Source organism: Leucoraja erinacea, chromosome 2 (genome assembly GCF_028641065.1).
Source record: "Leucoraja erinacea ecotype New England chromosome 2, Leri_hhj_1, whole genome shotgun sequence".
In the NCBI taxonomy this organism is placed as follows: Eukaryota; Metazoa; Chordata; class Chondrichthyes; order Rajiformes; family Rajidae; genus Leucoraja; species Leucoraja erinaceus.
In genome coordinates, this window is record NC_073378.1 from 112,390,441 (window position 1) to 112,407,971 (window position 17,531).

General features: G+C 46.8%; 1 protein-coding gene across 1 annotated transcript in view; it reads left to right on the forward strand.

The window, feature by feature from the left end:
* Positions 1–17,531, forward strand: part of LOC129714255 (sodium channel protein type 4 subunit alpha-like) — a 297,253-nt gene that overhangs the window by 201,941 nt on the left and 77,781 nt on the right. Inside the window, 1 exon segment of the mRNA XM_055663806.1 lies at positions 2,638–3,090. Coding sequence (XP_055519781.1) covers positions 2,638–3,090 — 453 coding nt within the window.

The window sequence follows — 17,531 nt, forward strand, 5'->3', positions numbered from 1 at the left end:
CAAGGATATTGCAAGTGAGATCAGCTTTATGTTAACAAGTTTGGAAATTGGTTTCCACTGGCCCACCGTTGTGGCACCCTAACCCTAACCCTAACCCATACCCCAACTTTAACTCTAACACCCCAAAACGGAGGCGCCGAAACGGCGGCGCCAAATTGTACCATTCCGCCAGCAATCGCCTTATAATCACTGGAATCCAGAAGGACGAGAGAGCATCTTATAGAAATGTATACAATTCTTAAGGGATTGGACAGGCTAGATGCAGGAAAAATGTTTCCAATGTTGGGGGAGTCCAGAACCAGGGGTCACAGTTTAAGAATAAGGGGTAGGCCATTTAGGACTGAGATGAGGAAACACTTTTTCACCCAGAGAGTTGTGAATCTGTGGAATTCTCTGCCACAGAAAGCAGTGGAGACCAATTCACTGGATGCGTTCAAAATAGAGTTGTATATGGGCTAACAGAATTAAGGGATATGGGGAGAAGGCAGGAATTCTGGATGATTAGCCATGATCATATTGAATGGCTCGAAGGGCCGAATGGCCTACTCCTGCACCTGTTTTCTATGTTTCTATGCCCTCGTTGGTCAACCAGCAACTGACGCCCCTCTCCTCGAGCGCCCACCTTTGTTCCCGGGGAAGCCTCTCGCAGTCGTCCTCGAGCCAGACTCGAGCTCCCTCTCCTCCACTGCTGACCCCTCTCCTCTCCCATCGTCATTGCCATTCCAGCCACTTACAACGCTCTGTGTAATTTGTTTTTAACATGGAATAGAGGGATATGGATCACATGCAGGCAGACGAGATTGGTTTAATTCAACATCATGTTCAGTTTATAAATGGTGGGCCGAAGGGTCTGGTGCTGTGCTGTTCTATGTTCCATTAAGCTGATGGGATGATCATTCTAGTTTAGTTTAGATTAGCAACACAGAGTGGAAACAGGCCCTTTGACCCACGGGTCCATGCCGACCGTCGATCACCCGGACTCAGTTTCTATGCTACACACGAGCGGACAATTAACAGAAGCCAATTAACCTATAGGCCTGCACGTCTTTAGACTGTGGGAAGAAACCGGAGCACCCAGAGAAAACCCACGCGGTCACATGGAGAATGTAAAAGCTTCATACAGGCAGTAGCCATAGTTAGGATCGAAGCCGGGTTAAGTTTAGTTTATTGTCACGTGTACCAAAGTACAGTGGAAAACTTTTTTTATTGAGTGTTATCCAGTCAGTGGAAAGTCTATTCATGATTACAATCAAGCTATCCACAGTGTATAGAGGCAGGATAACAGGAATAATGTTTAGTGCAAGATAAAGTCCAGTAAAGTCCTATTAAAGATAGTCCGAGGAACTTGCATAAAACCTCATAAATTTTGGAGCAAAATCTTTGAAATTTTTACAAAATTATTTAAGATAAAAATTGACCCTAAGAGTGAAATGATTATATTTGGATCAATGGAAGATGGGAATAAACTGAATACGTTTCAAAAATCTTTCCTTAATTGTGGTTTAATAACGGCAAAAAAACTTATACTTAAATTTTGGAAAAATACATCCATGCCAACTTTGAAAATGTGGATTTCAAATATGTCGGAAACCTCACATCTTGAAGAATTGCGACTCCTCCTAATAGACAAAGCAGACCAATTCTTAATGATTTGGTCTCCATTTATCGACTTCTTACAAGTATATGGTGCAACATATCCGTAGAAATTAACTGTTTCAGGATCGGGTGAAGGGTGGTCAAGAATAATAAATAGCTATTTCTTCTTCAGTCCCCTGTTTTCTATCTCTTTTTCTCTCTATTTTCTCTCTTTTCTTCTTTCCTTTACCTCACTGTTCGATCACGCACTTCTCTATTTTTCTACTATTCTCTTTCTTTTCTTCCATTTACTGCTAAAAAAAAAAAAGTTGTTCATAAAATGTAACATGTCAATATATATTAGGTATCTACAAGGTACCACATTATTGTACTTACTTCTAATAAAATAAAAAAATAAAAAAGATAGTCCGAGGAGGAGAGTTGGAGGGGATTTTTAAAAGAGTGGAGCGATTCTAATGGGTGATTGCAGATCGACTTCTGTGACTAGAACTCAAAGAGTCGCCGAGCTTGGGCACCATCTTGGGTCTTGATCTCTGGCACTGTAAGGCAGCAACTCTTCTGCTGCACCAGAAGTTCTCTCCGATGCCCCTTGATCTTTGACACCCACAAGTCCAGTGGCATTTCATAAATTCATAAAGTTCTGGGAGCAGAATTAGGCCATTTGGTCCATCAAGTCTACTCCGCTATTCAACCATGGCTGATCTATCTTTCCCTCTCAACCTCATTCTTCTGCCATCTCTCTATAACCCATACTAATCAAGAATCTGTCAATTTCCGCCTTAAAAATACCCAAGGACTTGGCCTCCACAGCCGCCGGTGGCAATGAATTCCACAGATTCGCCACCCTCTGTCTAAAGAAATTCCTCCTCATCTCCTTTCTAAAGGCACATCCTTTTATTATGAGGCTGTGCCCTCAAGTTCTAGACTCTCCCACTAGTGGAAACATCCTCCCCACACTCATTGTAACCAGGCCTTTCACTATTTGATATGTAATTTGAGGCCATGATGAACTTGCCATTAATGCCCCGCTCGTTCTTCCAGGTGCTGAACCTCTTCCTGGCCTTGCTCCTAAGTTCTTTCAGCGCGGACAACCTGAGCTCTCCGGATGAGGACGGCGAGATGAACAACATCCAGATGGCTGTTGCCAGGATACAACGAGGCATCAGGTTTGTCCAACGCGCCGTGGTGGAGTTCTTCCAGAACCTGTGCAAGGGCTCTGAACCTCCCATGGAGGGGAAGACCGTGATGGAGCTCCCCGCCTATGTCTTCAACCACAGCGGCTCAGACAAGCGCAAGGACAGCATGGGCAAGGACGGCAACGGGACGGCGGGCGGGCTGGGGAACAACGGCACGGCGGTGGGCAAGCGGAGCGAGGGCTCGGTCTCCGAGTCCCTGCTGGGCGACGTGGTCCCCATTGCGGTGATCGAACCCGAGTTGGACACCTGTGAGGACGAGGAGATGAGCACCTTCACTGAATTAGCTGTCGACGAGCAGGTAAGGACATTACCTGCTGGAGGGATAGACAGAAAGGGAAAGGAGGTGGGGTAGCGTTGCTGGTTAGAGAGCAGATTAACGCAATAGAAAGGAAGGACATTAGTTTGGAGGATGTGGAATCGATATGGGTAGAGCTGCGAAACACTAAGGGGCAGAAAACTCTAGTGGGAGTTGTGTACAGGCCACCTAACAGTAGTAGTGGAGTTGGGGATGGCATCAAACAGGAAATTAGAAATGCGTGCAACAAAGGTAAAACAGTTATAATGGGTGACTTTAATCTACATATAGATTGGGTGAATCAAATTGGCAAGGGTGCTGAAGAAGAGAATTTCTTGGAATGTATGCGGGATAGGTTTCTAAACCAACATGTACAGGAACCAACGAGAGAGCAGGCTATTCTAGATTGGGTATTGAGTAATGAGGAAGGGTTAGTTAGCAGTCTTGTTGTGCGTGGCTCTTTTGGAAAGAGTGACCATAATATGGTTGAGTTCTCCATTAGGATGAAGAGTGACATTGTTAAGTCAGAAACAAGGGTCCTGAACTTACAGAAAGGTAACTTTGAGGGTATGAGATGTGAATAGGCCAAGATAGACTGGCAATTGATTCTTAATGGGTTGATGGTGGATATGCAATGGAAAGCATTTAAAGACTGCATGGATGAACTACAACAATTGTTCATCCCAGTTTGGCAAAAAAATAAATCGGGGAAGGTAGTGCATCCATGGATAACAAGGGAAATCAGGGATAGTATCAAAACAAAAGATGAAGCGTACAATTTAGCCAGAAAAAGCAGCCTACCAGAGGACTGGGAGAAATTCAGTCCAGCAGAGGAGGACAAAGGGCTTAATTAGGAAAGGGAAAATAGATTATGAAAGAAAACTGGCAGGGAACATAAAAACTGACAGCAAAAGCTTTTATAGATATGTGAAGAGAAAAAGATTAGTTAAAACAAATGTAGGTCCCTTGCAGTCAGAAACAGGCCGATAAATCCCCAGGGCCAGATAGGCTGCATCCCAGAGTACTTAAGGAAGTAGCCCCAGAAATAGTGGATGCATTAGTGATAATTTTTCAAAACATTTTAGATTCTGGAGTAGTTCCTGAGGATTGGAGGGTAGCTAATGTAACCCCACTTTTTAAAAAGGGAGGGAGAGAGAAAACGGGGAATTACAGACCAGTTAGTCTAACGTCGGTAGTGGGGAAACTGCTAGAATCAGTTAATAAAGATGGGATAGCAGCACATTTGGAAAGTGGTGAAATCATTGGACAAAGTCAGCATGGATTTATGAAGGGTAAATCATGTCTGACGAATCTTATAGAATTTTTGGAGGACGTAACTAGTAGCGTGGATAGGGGAGAACCAGTGGATGTTGTGTATCTGGACTTTCAGAAGGCTTTCGACAATGTCCCACATAAGAGATTAGTATACAAACTTAAAGCACACGGTATTGGGGGTTCAGTATTGATGTGGATAGAGAACTGGCTGGCAGACAGGAAGCAAAGAGTAGGAGTAAACGGGTCCTTTTCACAATGGCAGGCAGTGACTAGTGGGGTACCGCAAGGCTCAGTGCTGGGACCCCAGCTATTTACGATATATATTAATGATTTGGACGAGGGAATTGAATGCAACATCTCCAAGTTTGCGGATGACACTGAAGCTGGGGGGCAGTGTTAGCTGTGTGGAGGATGCTAGGAGGCTGCAAGGTGGCTTGGATAGGCTGGGTGAGTGGGCAAATGCATGGCAGACGCAGTATAATGTGGATAAATATGAGGTTATCCACTTTGGTGGCAAAAACAGGAAAGTAGACTATTATCTGAATGTTGGCCGATTAGGAAAGGGGGAGATGCAACGAGACCTGGGTGTCATGGTACACCAGTCATTAAAAGTAGGCAAGCAGGTGCAGCAGGCAGTGAAGAAGGCGAATGGTATGTTAGCATTCATAGCAAAAGGATTTGAGTATAGGAGTAGGGAGGTTCTACTGCAGTTGTACAGGATCTTGGTGAGACCACACCTGGAGTATTGCGTACAGTTTTGGTCTCCTAATCTGAGGAAAGACATTCTTGCCATAGAGGGAGTACAGAGAAGGTTCATCAGACTGATTCCTGGGATGTCAGGACTTTCATATGAAGAAAGACTGGATAGACTCGGTTTGTACTCGCTAGAATTTAGAGGATTGAGGGGGGATCTTATAGCAACTTACAAAATTCTTAAGGTGTTGGACAGGCTAGATGCCGGAAGATTGTTTCCTATGTTGGGGAAGTCCAGAACAAGGGGTCACAGTTTAAGGATAAGGGGGAAATCTTTTAGGACCGAGATGAGGAAAACATTTTTCACACAGAGAGTGGTGAATCTCTGGAATTCTCTGCCACAGAAGGTAGTTGAGGCCAGTTCGTTGGCTATATTTAAGAGGGAGTTAGATGTGGCCCTTGTGGCTAAAGGGATCAGGGGGTATGGAGAGAAGGCAGGTACAGGATACTGAGTTGGATGATCAGCCATGATCATATTGAATGGCGGTGCAGGCTCGAAGGGCCGAATGGCCTACTCCTGCACCTATTTTCTATGTTTCTATGTTTCTATGACCATCCCCCAGTGGGACCTCTTCCAACCTTCCCTTGGGAGGGTGACGATACCGTGTGTGGTAGTCATACAGCATGATAACGGGCCCTTCAGCCCATCTCATACATGACAACCCACTTGCCCGTGTTTGGCACGTACCCATCCAAACTGTGCCTGTCCACCACGGTCATTCCTTCTTTTCCCTGGTCCCATCCTGCAGAAGGTACAGAAACATGAAAGCGGCATCACTGGACTCAAGAACAGCTTCTTCCCCCTGTGATGAGGCTAATGGACAGTCCTTCCATAAGCTAGGGTACTGTCTGATTCACCTCTACCTTACTGCGGACATTGGACTATGTCCATGGAACTGATGCGCTACAATGCTGAGAAGTATATATCTCTGTATCGCCCCCTTTGCTCTATCTATTGTACTTGACTTAATTGTATAGTATATCTGATCCATTTTATTAGCATGCGAAACAAAGCTTTGCAATGTACCCTGATGCACATGACAATAATAGATCTAAACCTACACCTATCCCTGTACCTGTCCAAATATATTTTTTTAATTTGTTGTGTACCTGCTTCAACTACTTCCTCTGGCAGCACGTTCCATATAACCAGCAACCTCTGAGCAAAAAAAGGTTGCCTCTCAGGTTCGGATTTCTCACCTTAAACGAGCGGCACAGTAGCGCAGCGGTAGAGCTGCTGCCTTACAGCACCAGAGACCCAGATTCGATCCTGACTGCAGGTAGCATCTGTATGGGGTTTGGACATTTTTCCCGTGACCATGTGGGTTTTCCCCCGGTGCACTGGTTTCCTATCACACTCCAAAGGCGTACAGGTTTGTAGGTTAAATGGCTTTGGTAGAGATTGTAAATTGTCCATAGTGTGTAGGATAGTGCTCGTGTGTGGGGTGATTGCCTGTCGGCGCAGACTCAGTGGTCGAAGGTCCTGTTTCCACACTGTATCACTAAACTAAATCTAAACCTATGCCCCCTGGTCCTTGACTCCCCTGTTCTGGGTAAGATTGTGTGTACTCACCCTATGTATCCCCCTCATGGGATGGGGGCAGAACATTTACTCCTCCACACTTTTCTTCATTCATAGAGTGATGTGGATGCTGCAGGCAGTACATCAACGTTCTGAAGTGTGGTCCCGACCCGAATCATTATCTATTCAATCCCTCTGCAGATGCTGCCTGATCTGCTGAGTTACTTCAGCACTTTGTGTTTTTGTCAAGGTACCAGCATCTACAGTATCCAGCATTTTAGAGATACAGCGCGGAAACTGACCCGTTTGGGTCCAGGCCGACTGGCAATCGCCCCGTACACTCGCACTACCTATCCTCTGGGGACAATTTACAATGTTTCCCGAGGTCAATTAACCTACAAACATGCATGTCTTTGGAGTGTGGGAGGAAACTGGAACACCTGGAGAAAACCCACATGGTCACAGGGAGAACGTATAAACTCCGTTCAGGCAGCACCCGAGGTCAGGGTCAAACCCGGGGCTCGGGCGCTGTAAGGCAGCAATTCTACCGCCGTGCCGCCCACATCTCTATCAATACGTATTATGTCCCTAATTCCCCCTAGACTAAACAGACACTTTTTGGCCACCTGTCTAGCCAGATCTTGGACCATGTATAACCCCAACTGCGTGAAGATGGAAGTTTTCACTCTGTGGTTAACGATCTGAATGGATTTTTACAACAATCCAGTGGTTTCATAGTCACTGTTTCTACAGCTTGAATTTTTAAGTCCAGGCTTATTTAGCTGCTTGAACCTGACTTCTTCTCTTGGCCTAGTGAGATTGGCTCAGGCCTGTATCGTGGTATGAAACGCCTATATGTCTAATTCATGCCATTAATCTGGGGATGTCATGCCGAGGCTTTATAAGGCGAATATTGTGAGCAGCTTTGGGCCCCATATCTGAGGAAGGAAGTGCTTGCATTGGGGAAGGTCCAGAGGAGGTTTACAAGAATGATCCTGGGGATGATTTGGTTAATGTTTGAGGAACATTTGACGGCTCTGGGTCTGTACTCATTGGGGTTTAGAAGGATGAGGGGGGGGATCTCATTATAACCGACTGAATAATGAAAGGCCTATATAGAGTGGATGTGGAGAGGATGTTTCCTGTAGTGTGGGAGAGTCCAGAACCAGAGGGCACAGCCTCCGATTAAAACGATGTACCTTTGAAATGGAGATGAGGAAGAATATCTTCAGTCAGAGGGTGGTGAATCTGTGAAATTCATTGCCACAGATGGTGGTGGAGGCCAAGTCATTGGGATTTTTAAAGCAGAGATTGAGAGGATCTTGATTGGTGAGGGTGTCGAAAGGTTACGGGGAGAAGGCAGGAGAATGGGGTTGAGAGGGAGAAATAGATTAGCCACGATTGAATGGTGGAGCAGACCTGCTGGGCCAAATGGGCAAAATTACTCCTATGTCTTATGGTCTTTATTGTCTAAAATTGGAGTAGAGCAAGAGTGAAAAATGTTTCATTGTCATGTGTACTGATGACGGAGCAATGAAATTGTTACTTGAAGCAGCATAGCAAACCTGTACACAAAATACACATCGACAACATGTAAAAATCTAAAACAATTCAATAAATCTTCTTCTTGCGTATGGCGTGTACAGCTTAAAGTTGTCGATCGAGTGGCATGAAAAACACTACATCTATTTGTCTGTGCACGTCGGGTTGATTACATTAGTCGAAACAGGGTGGACCTTTATTTAAGGATAAAGTGGAAATCCTTTAGGACCGAGATGAGAAAAACATTTTTCACACAGAGAGTGGTGAGTCTCTGGAACTCTCTGCCACAGAAGGTAGTTGAGGCCATTTCATTGGCTATATTTAAGAGGGAGTTAGATGTGGCCCTTGTGGCTAAAGGGATCTGGGGGTATGGAGAGAAGGCAGGTACAGGATACTGAGTTGGATGATCAGCCATGGTCATATTGAATGGCGGTGCAGGCACGAAGGGCCGAATGGCCTACTCCTGCACCTATTTTCTATGTTTCTATGACCACGTGAAGGTTGCCATCTCCCACCGCATTCAATAAATGAATAACCACAATACATCCGAAAAATCTCAACTCCTTAGAGACAGACTAGCTACTTGGATAAGTAATCTATGGATATGAGTTTAGATCTTACCACGGCAACTCAGTTAATTAAAGAAATCCAGAATATTTATTGGGAACTAAGAGAGCAAGAAACAGATGCCCAAAGAACGTGGCCCAACACCCCTTCAGCTTCGCTTTGCAATTCACCAAGATGGTTTTAGTTTAGTTGATAGATACAGCATGGAAACAGGCCCTTTGCCCCACCGAGCCAATGCCGACATGTACACTAGCACTATCCTACTCACACTAATTTACAGACGTCAATTAACTAACACACTGCATGTCTTTGGTGTGTGGGAGGAAACCGGAGCAAACCCACACAGTCACAGGGAGAATATACAAGCTCCGTACAGACAGCACCCGTAGTCAGGATCGAACACGGATCTCTGGCGCTCAGCTGTAAGGCAGCAACTCTACCGCTGTGTTACCGTGGCGCCCACACGTTGAGTAATCTGATCCATCTTCTTGCCCGTGCATTATAAACTATGATTCTCTGTTATTTAAACCTCTGGACAGGCAAAAAGAAAACCACAGGCTGATTTTTAAATCTCAAAGAATCAAGATCATAGCTTAAGGTGAAAGGGGCGAAGTGCGGAGATGTGCGGAGCTTGCTTTTTTACACAGAGGGTGGTGAGTCCCAGAACGCGCTGCCAGGGTGGTGGTGGAGGCAGATACCATCTCATCGGCAGCGGTCACTCGAAACGAGTATGACTGTCCTTTAAGACGTCTGTGCGTGACTTTGTTTAACGTGGGGAGACTGATGCACAGACAGCCACTTGACAGGTTTGGGTCAGGATCCAGTGGCATGGAGTCCAAGACGACCGGAGACCCTTTTCTGATGCAGCCTTCATCCGCCTTCCCAGCCGTTGTGACGCTTCACTAAATTCAGCCATCATCCTCCGCCTGTTCCACCGTTGAGGTCTTGGTTAGATTGCTCTTTGTCAGGGACCTCCCCCTCGACCTTACCACCATGGGTGGTCCTACCAGGTGCATAACTCCAGACGGCATCACTCTCAGGATGTCAGGACCACACAAGCTTGTCCACCACGACAAGGTGACAATCCACGGAGAAGAGGCAGATACCATAGTGTCATTTAAAAGGCGTTCAGATAGGCACATGGAAATGAAAGGAATGGAAGGACATTGGTCATGAACAGGCGGAGGAGATTAGTTTAACACAGCATCATATTTGGCAAGGAGATGGACCTGAAGTGGACTTGGGTCAAGTTCTACACCTGTATCCTTAGCTCTTGATTACCAATAAAGATTCTGGCTTTCTTGTGGAATTCCCTGCCACAGAGGGCAGTGGAGTCCAAATCACTGGATGGATTTAGGAGAGAGTTAGATAGAGCTCTAGGGGCTAGTGGAATCAAGGGATATGGGGAGAAGGCAGGCACGGGTTATTGATTGGGGACGATCAGCCATGATCACAATGAATGACGGTGCTGGCTCAAAGTGCACAATGGCCTCCTCCAGCACCTATTTTCTATTTTTCTATGTTTAATTAAATGAGTTGCGAAGGTATGATTGGACCTCATAGAACATGGAACAGTACAGTACACTAACGGGCCCTTCGGCCCATAATGTCTGTGCCCAACGTGACTCCAAGTTAAACTAATCTCAACTGCCTGTACATGATCCATATCCTTCTATTGTCCTGCACTTCCACGTGCCCATCTAAATGCCACTATCGTATCTGCCTCCACCACCACCCCCGACAATGCAAGGCCCCATCTCCATTATACTTTCCCCCTCTCTCCTCACAGCTATGCCCTTCACCCTTGGGGAAATAATTCTGACTATCCTGGCAGTGTGTTCCAGTCCCCCACCACTCTCTGTGTAAAAAAAACCTCTCCCCACACATCACAATTACACTCTCCCTCTCTCACCTTACAGCTATGCCCCATAGGGTTGGACGTCTCACAGAGAGCGGTGAGTCTGTGGAATTCTCACAGAGAGCGGTGAGTCTGTGGAATTCTCACTGAGAGTGGTGAGTCTGTGGAATTCTCACTGAGAGTGGTGAGTCTGTGGAATTCTCACTGAGAGTGGTGAGTCTGTGGAATTCTCTGCCTCAGAGGACGGTGGAGGCAGGTTCTCTGGATGCTTTCAAGAGAGAGCTAGATAGAGCCCTTAAAAATAGCGGAGTCAGGGGATATGGGGAGAAGGTAGGAACGGGGTACTGATTGGGGATGATCAGCCATGATCACATTGAATGGCAGTGCTAGCTCGAAGGGCCAAATGGCCTGCTCCTGAACCTATTGTCTATTGTCTTCACCGTGGGCAAAAAGGTTCGGACCGTCCACCCTATCCTAGCCTCTCATGATTTTATAAACCTCTATCGTCGACGTTCCAGAGCAAAACAATCCGTCTGTCTAACCTCTCCCTGTAGCTGAGACCCTCTCAACCAGGCAGCATTTCTGGTAAACCTCCTCAGCATCCTCTGCAAAGCCTCCACATCTTTCCTATGATGGGGGTGGCCAGAATAGCATGCATGTGCTTCAAAGGGGCCTGTTGCTGTGCTGTGCTTTTCTACATTCGATGGTTCACTAATACCACTAAGAGAGAGTGACCTGATATCGTTAGCCAGTCCGCGCTCATTGGAAGGGCCTGATGAGGCAGTGGTCCAGAAAGGCAGATCCTCAGTGGTATATTGGGGATGGGCAATGGGCAATGATCTTGACTGTGATGCTCATGTCCTGGGGCTGAATGGATGATGGAGGTGCTGCTCCATTATTGTTGCCTCTGCCAGCCTGCCCGTTCCATGGCCACCGGCTCCTGGCTTCCTGTATTATCATTCGATGCCCACGACCCAAGAACATGGGCAAGCAACCCAGAGTTCAGATCCCACCAGGTATAGATCGATAATGTTTTTAGACTTTAGAGATACAGCGCAGAAACAGGCCTTTTCGACCCACCGAGTCCACGCCGACCAGCGATCACTGCATACACCAGCACTACCCTACAATCTTGGGGCAATTTCCAATCTTCACTGAAGCCAATTAACCTACAAACCCTTACGTCATAAGTGATTGGAACAGAATGAGGTCACTCGGACCATCAAGTCTAATCCGCCATTCAATCTTGGCTGATCTATCTCTCCATCCTAACCCCATTCTCCTGCCTTCTCCCCCTAAATCCTGACATTCGTACGTCTTTGGAGTGTGGGAGGAAACTGGAGCACTCATAGAAAACCCACGTGGTTACGGGGAGAATGTCCAAGGTCTGTACCGACAGCACCCGTGGACAGGATTGAACCCCAGTCTCCAGTGATGTAAAGGTAGCAAGTCTGCACCACTGTGCGATAATCGGTATATGATTAATGAGGATTCAAAAGCAGGTATCACAAAAACTGGCATCTGGGCAGATTAATTTCTGGAGAACGTGGATAGGTGACGTTTTGGGTTGTGGAAGGTCCTGGACCCGAACGTTCACCTACCACATTCTCCAGAGACACTGCCTGACCCACTGATTTACTCCAGCACTCTGTGTCCTTTTTTGTAAACCACAATTCACACCTCCTTGTTTCAACAACAGAAAGGAAGAAGCTATTCCTGAGTCTGGTGGGATGTGTTTTTGGGCAGCACAGTGGCGCAGCGATAAAGTTGCTGCCTTACAGCGCCAGAGACCCGGGTTCGATCCTGACTACGGGTGCTGTCTAAACGGAGTTTGTGAATTTTCCCTGTGACCCTGAGGGTTTTCTCCAGGTGCCCCAGTTTCCTTCCACACTACAAAGGCATGCAGGTTTGTAGGTTAATTGGCTTTGTAAATTGTCCTTAGTGTGTCGGATAGTGCTAGTGTACGAGGTGATTGCTGGTCGGTGCGGACTCAGTGGGCTGAAGGACTTGTTTCAACGCTGTATCTCTAAAATCTAAAGACCCGAAACATCACCTGTCCATGGTTACACAAAAAAGCTGGAGAAACTCAGCGGGTGCAGCAGCATCTATGGAGCGAAGGAAATAGGCAACGTTTCGGGCCGAAACGTTGCCTATTTCCTTCGCTCCATAGATGCTGCTGCACCCGCTGAGTTTCTCCAGCATTTTTGTGTAACCTTCGATTCTCCAGCATCTGCAGTTCCTTCTTAATCACCTGTCCATGTTCTCCTGAGATGCTGCCTTATCCGCTGAGTTACTCCAGCATTTTGTGTCCTTTCTTGTAATCCCAGCATCTGCAGTTCCTTGTTTCTAGAGCAGTGGGGAAGAAGCTATTCCTGGGTCTGGGGGTGCACGCTTTCAAACCTCTGTGTCTTCTGCCTGACAGGAGTGGGGAGAAGAAGGAATGACTGGGGGAGGGGTCATCTGATTATGTTGGTTGCCTTTTCACGGACGTGGAGTCAATAGTGGGAAGCTCGGTCCGTGTGATGGAGTGGGCTACATTACATGTCTGGGGGTTAATTCCTGCATTTCCGAAGCTGCGTGAAGTGTACTTTGGTGTTTTAGTTTTGTAAACCAATGCCTGCAGTCCATCATGTCTCCACCACTCCAGGTCCGGTGGTGTCCCCTCTGATCTATTTCAGAAGGCAACGCATCGCCGATCGTTCTGAAACCATTGGGACTGACCCGCAAATGGCCAGCACGCTGTTGAGTGAGGAGAGATTAGTTAGCCTTTATACACAGGCAGGCCACAGCCAGCGGGCAAATATTTGCGCACCTCGGGGGCTATATAGAGCCACGCAGCTGTGTTCCCACAATGACAACGGCACAATGGCGGAGACTTTATGAACTATAGTGATCCAGTCTTCTCCGCTGTTTGTCGCCCGCGAGCTGAGCCAAGTATTTGTGTGTGTTGGAGGCTCCTTTACAAAGAGAGATTAATGGCAATCTGAGAGTTTGGAAGCCAATGCACAATTAGAAGGAGGAGTTACTTACCATGACATGATTGAGTCATCCCATCCGCGGCTAACAGTTTTAATAGAAAGACTGGGAGCAGTTCCTACTCCCCATGGGTTTACGCAGTGAGTCTGGCTCACTGGAGATAGATGCAAAGTGCTGGAGTAACTCAGCGGGTCAGGCAGCATCTCTGGAGAGAAAGAATAGGTCATGTTTTGGGTTGGAACCCTTCTTCAGACTGAAATTAGAGGTGGAGGTGGGGAGCAGGAAATAAACTAGAGGCAAGAAATGGCCAGAACAAATCAGGGCCGGCAGCAGATGACCAAGGAAGGGTGGAGCCCACAATGGCCTATTGTTGGCTGGGGAAGAGGTGACAACCAGAGGGATTCAAGGATGTGGACAGTGGAACTGGTAGGATGACTACTGGGAATGCATGAGTTAGTTGAAATTAGCGAAATCAATGGCAATACCGATTACAAGCTTACAACTTGGCTGCTTACAATCCAGCGGTATGAGCATTGATATCTCTAATTGTGTTGCATACAGCCTGGTAAAACCATACAGCGGATCTCACCTATGCAGTACTCAAAGAGTCGCCACATTCCTGGTGTCGACAAAGTTACAAAAGTTCAATGAACAGTGTGAACGGGAGATCGATGGTCGGCGTGGACTCGGTGGGCCGAAGGACCTGCTTCCATGCTGTGTCTCTAAACTTAACTAGCATTGTGATAGAAATCCCTGGCAGATTGAAGAGAGGCCGATCGGCCAGCATTTTGAGTGCACCAGTGTATGATTGCATGACATAGAGAGAGCAGGGTGTGCAGACAGCAGCTTTATTGTCTGGGCTGGTCGGGTTTGTTCAGGCCCACACCCAATGGCAGCTGTGTTATCTGTGGACTGACAGATGCTTTCATCTGCACCTCTTGCTATGAATGGGAGCGAGTGCAGGTGAAACCTGCAGAGCCGGCACTAAATGAATGCTTCAACCAGCTTCTTCACGATGGAAAAGGGGTTTCCTCTGAGGCTTTATAAGGCAGACCGCGGAGTATTGGAGCATTGTGAGCCGTTTACACTTTACGTATGTCTCCCAGCTTCCACCACTCCACAGGAAATAAACCCAGCCTATCCTCACAACTAAAGTCCTCCAATCTAGGTAACATACTGGGGAATCTCCTCTCCACTCTGAAGAAGGATCCCAACCCAAAATGTCACCTATCCAAGTCCTCCAAAACAGCTGCCTGACCCGCTGAGTTATTCCAAAATGTCAAACACAAAACGCTGGAGTAACTCAGTGGGTCAGGCAGCATCTCTGGAGTTCGTAGATAAGTGATGTTTTGGGTCGTAACCCTTCTTCGGACGTTGCCTGACCGATGAGCTTTCTTTGCCTCGCCAATTCAGGCGGTTGTCTAAAAAAAGACAGAAAGTGCTGGAGTAACTCAGTAAGTCCCTGGAGAACATGGATAGGCGACGTTTTGGATCTGGAATCTTCTTCACACTGATTGTGGTAGGGGATGGGGGGGAGGGGGAGGGGGGAGGGCAGGGTGGAAAGAAGCTGGGAGAGAGAAGAGACAGGACAAAGCATGGCAGGTAATAGGTGACCTGAGGTGAGTGGATCTTGGATAGGCAGATAGTTTGGAACAAATGTCAGAAATTAAAATAGGCATGAGACAAAAGGATTGAAGTGTTGTGAATTTTTGAAGCCGGAAGAAGGAATGTAAGTGAAGAGGAAGCGGAAGGGGGGGGGGGGGGGGGGGGGGTGGGTGGAATAGGTACGTCCAGGTGGGACATTGCGGAGGGGGTGGAGGTGGAAGAAAGTAAGGGCGGCGGGGGGGGGAGGGGAGGGGAGGGGTCAGAGGTTACCTAAATCTGGAGATTTCAATGTTCATACCGCTGGGGTGTAAGCTACCCAAGTGGAAATTGAGGTGCTGTTCCTCCAATTTGTGTGTGGGCCTCACTCTGCCAATGGAGGTGGCCCAGAACAGAAAGGTCAGTGTGGGAATGGGAAGGGGAATTGAAATGTTTGGCAACCAGGAGATCCAGTAGGCCTTGGCGGAGCGAGCACATGTTTTCAGCAAAACGGTTGCCGAGTCTACGCTTGGTCTGGCGATGTACAGGAGGCCACATCGGGATCACCGGATGCAGTAGATGAGGTTAGACTTAGAGGAGGCGTATGTGGACTGTCTAGATGTGGATGTAGCCATCTTCACCAGCCCCCTCTGGGCTACCTCCGTAAGAACCCAGTTGCCTTGAACTGAAGAGAAAAATTGCTGGCCCATATTCAAAGGTTATCCATTTATAAGTTATAAATACATTTGGAGATGAGACGGTTTAACTGGACGGGTCAGTTCGAGGTGAATAATAATTTGACATCTTCGCCAAGGAAACAACCAATCGGAGACACCGATCCTGTTGCCAAGTCCGGCTCTTTTATTTTTATTCCACCAAATTAAGGTTGGTTGGCATGACATCACCGGATAGAAAAAAGGAATGATAAAGAACAGAATTCCGTGCAAGTCAAAGCGGAATGAATTAAGCCTGCGTGTAAGCATGTGTTTGGTGCAGAGCTGGAAACCAGTCGTGACTGCCTCTGGAATTCCGAACAACGGCTTCTGCCTTCCTCTGTTGGTGGAATCTGGCACAAAGCCACTATTTTGTCCATCCCAGTGCAGTGCATAAACAAGATTCCAGAGGATTACCATCTAGGGAGTCAATTCAGGTTGGAATTTTCGTGGTGCCCAGTAGCGGGATCACTGAGCCTGGAGCGTATCGGACAGAGGTCTCACTCAATGGCCCTGTAGTTCAATGGTTCTTTTACTGTCTCGTGTGCCAAAGGTGCACTGAAATAAATTTTTTTGCATATACATCAGTGAGATTATTGGCGTACATAAAGACAATCCCTGATTAAGTACAATGTAAATTTGGGCGGCACAGTGGCGCCACGGTAGAGTTGCTGCCTTACAGCGCTAGAGATCCGGGTTTGATTCTGACCACAGGTGCTGTCTGTGCAGAGTTCCTACATTCTCCCTGTGACCGCGCATGTTTTCCCCGGGTGCTCCAGTTTCCTCCCACTCTCCAAAGACTCTCCAGGTTTGTAGAACAATTAGCTTCTGTAAATTGTACCTGGTGTGTAAGATAGTGTTAGTGTATGGGGTGAGCACTTTAGAAAGGAGACGATGAGGAATTTCTTTAGTCAGATGGTGGTGAACCTGTGGAATTCATTGCCACCGATGGCTGTGGAGGCTGACACTGGGTATTTTTAAGGTGGCGATTGACAGGTTCTTGATTAGTATGGGTATCAAGGCAGGAGAATGGGGTTGGGAGGGAAAGATAGATCAGCCATAATTGAACGGCAGAGCAGACTCTTTGGGCCGAATGGCATAATTCTGCTCCTATGACTTATGAACCACATTGCGGACATTGGTCTTTGTCTCTGGAATTGTGTTGCTACAATGCTGAGAACTATATTGTGCATTTTTTATCTCCCCCTTTGCTCTCCCTATTGTACTTGAGTTTGAACTGATTGTATTTATCAATGGTATATGAGATCTGTTTGTATAGGATGCAAAACAAAACTTTTCACTGTACTTCAGTACACGTGACAATAATAAATATACCTAAACCTGACGAAGGATTCCGACCTGAAATGTCACCTATTCCTTTTCTCCAGAGGTGCTGCCTGTCCTGCTGAATTATTCCAGCATTTGGTGTCTATCTTCAGCATAAACCAGCATCTGCAGTTCTTTCCTACAGTAAAGCTAAAGTAACTTCATCTGATAACACGGCTTGTTAAATGGTGTCAATGCTGGGGAAAGTACTTGGTTCAACACCATTCCCAAACTTAAGAGGCTTCTGGTGATAATGCGATGCCTTCCTGCTCCTGGCCTTTGCTGGACTCTATGCCGAGTTTCCAATTAGCTCTTTAGCTCATCAACTTTC